Source organism: Camarhynchus parvulus, unplaced genomic scaffold (assembly GCF_901933205.1).
Source record: "Camarhynchus parvulus unplaced genomic scaffold, STF_HiC, whole genome shotgun sequence".
Lineage (NCBI taxonomy): Eukaryota > Metazoa > Chordata > Aves > Passeriformes > Thraupidae > Camarhynchus > Camarhynchus parvulus.
In genome coordinates, this window is record NW_022148678.1 from 198 (window position 1) to 2,795 (window position 2,598).

General features: G+C 57.4%; 1 protein-coding gene across 1 annotated transcript; it reads right to left on the reverse strand.

The window, feature by feature from the left end:
- Positions 1 to 1,728: 1,728 nt before the first annotated feature.
- On the reverse strand, positions 1,729 to 2,199 carry LOC115917042 (zinc finger protein 586-like; the record flags this gene model as incomplete). Its single annotated transcript, XM_030970778.1, has 1 exon — positions 1,729 to 2,199. A coding segment is annotated over one exon (471 nt), but the record flags the coding sequence as incomplete, so codon positions are not given.
- Between the last annotated feature and the right edge of the window lie 399 nt (positions 2,200 to 2,598).

Sequence of the window (2,598 nt, forward strand, 5' to 3'; positions counted from 1 at the left end):
GGGGCTGGGATTGGATCGTGCTGCCCACACCTTCCTCTCTTAGAAGGAATTTTAGAAGTCTAGGGGTCCCGCAGGGGTTTGAGGATCCATGGTGGCTGCTGGGTGTAATTTCTCCACCTCATGTCTCAGCAGGAGTTTCTCCAATAAAGAAACAAAGCTTTTGCCTGAAGCTCCCACTGTGCCCATGACAGGAACCCCTGTGAGTGTCTGGCACATCCCGGCTCTTTGGCAGCCTGGGCACTCCTGGGATGTCACCGTGGAGCCCCCGTGAGTGCCTGTGACAGATCGGTGCCTTTGCAGCCCAAGGTGCCCTGGGATGTCACCATGGAATGGCTGTGACTGCCTCTGACCACAGGGCTCTTTACCATGCCCAGAAAGCCCTGGGAGGTCTCCATGGAGCCCCTGTCTGTGCCTGTGACATTCCAGCTCTGGAACAGCCTGGAGACTCTTGGAAAGTCCCCATGGAACCCCTCTGAGGGCCTGTGACAAATCTGATCCTAATCTTTGTATGGTAGTTTCAGGCAACCATCACAGCCCCTGTTGCTATGGTCAGTTTCCATGGCAACCATCACCAGCCCCTGTTGCTATGGTCAGTTTCCATGGCAACCATCACCAGCCCCTGTTGCTATGGTCAGTTTCCATGGCAACCATCACCAGCCCCCTGTTGCTATGCTCAGTCCCTCGGCAGCTCCATGGAGACCCCATGCCAGGGGTGGTTGCCATGGACACCAGCTCAGGCCTGCAGCCAGAGCCCGTTGCCATGGCAACCATTGGCAGCCCCATCCCCAGGCTCATGGGATCCCAGAAGCACAGAATTGGCTGAGCTGGGAGGGACCCATCAGGATCCTCCAGTCCAACTGCTGGCCCTGCACAGGACAGCCCAACAATGCCAGCCTGGGCCTGGCAGCGCTGTCCAAACGCTGCTGGAGCTCAGAGAGCCCTGGAGCTGGGAGCCTTCCCTGGGGAGCCTGGGCAGGGCCCCAGCAGCCTCTGGGCAAAAACCTTTTCCTGACATCCAAGCTGAGCCTGCCCCGACTCAGCTGCAGCCGTTCCCTCCACTCCTGTCCCTGGGCACCAGAGGGAAGAGGTTCCCACAGCCCCAGCCAGGGACCCGCTCCCAAGGCTGTTGCCATGGCCACCAGGGCTGGCACCAGCTGGGATGCTCGGTTTCCACGGGCCGGGCTTCAGGAATGGGATTCCCCAATTTCCTGCTCCCGCTAAAACCGCGCTGCCCTCGCTGCCCTCCCGCCTCCCATGGAAAGCACAAAAGGCAAAGATCCCGGGCTGGGATAAGAACAATTTATTGGGAACAGCAACGAGATAAGGAACAAACAGGAACAGAAACAATATTGATAACAGAAGGGATAAAAAAAACTGTTTATAGGGAAAATTACAACACAACTCACTGGCTCTTCCCAGACACAATTTCCCCCTGCCTGGAAAAGACAACCTTCTCCTCAGGGGGAGAGAGAGAGTCCCTTTCCTGCCCCTGGCAATGACCTGAGGTGGGAGTGAATGTAATGTCACAGTCATGACCAGACCCGCATTTTCTTCCATCCTATATCATGTCACTGACAAGGGCAGGAAATGGGACAGGTGTCTTCCCAGCATGGATCACAGGGAAAATGGATCCCCAGGGCTCTTCCCAATATGGACCTTCCAATGGGGAAAGAAGCTGGAGCGGTACATGAAGCTGTTCCTGCAGTTGGGGCACTTGCAGGGCTTCCCTTACTGGTGGGTGCGTTGGTGTCTGCTCAAGTCAGAGCTGCTGGTGAAGCTCTTGCCACACTGGGGACACTCGTAGGGCCTCTCCCCAGTGTGGATGCGCTGGTGGATGATGAGGGTGAAGTTGTCCTTGAAGGCCTTCCCGCAGTCGGAGCAGAGGAAGGGCCTCTCATCCGTGTGACTCCGCTGGTGCTGGAGGAGATGGAAGCGGGTCTGAAACCTCTTCTGACAACTGGGGCACTCATGGGGCCTCTCCCCAGTGTGGATGAGCTTGTGCCTGATCAGGTGGGATTTCTGCTTGAAGCCCTTCCCACAGTCAGGGCAGCGGAAGGGCCTCTCCTCTGAGTGAATTCGCTCGTGAAGGCGGAGACTGGAGCTGGCGTGAAACCTCTTCTGACACTGGGGACACTCGTAGGGCTTCTCCCCAGTGTGGATGCGTTGGTGGGTGATGAGTTCTGAGCTGCAGCTGAAGCCCTTCCCACACTCCCCACACTCGTAGGCCCATTCCCCAGTGTGGATCATCTGGTGGCGGATCAGGTTGTTACTCCTGCTGAAGCACTTCCCACACTCCAAGCACTTGTGGGGCTTCTCCCCATCATGAAGCTGTTCCTGGGCCACCAGCTCTGAGCTCTGGCTGAAGCTCTGTCCACCTTCCTGGCTCAGGGTGGGTCTTTCCTCCTCAGAGCACCCTGGGCTGGGTTTCGAGCCCCTCCTTCTGTGGAATGTCTGGGGATTTTCTTCTCCCTTGCATTCCTGTGCCATGGAGCCGCTCAAAACAGCCTCTTCCACGAGGTTCTGCCATGGGGATTTTTCCTCCCTGGTCTCCATCCTCAGCTCCTTGTCTGGGGGAGGAGGGGCAAGGAGAGGATGGGA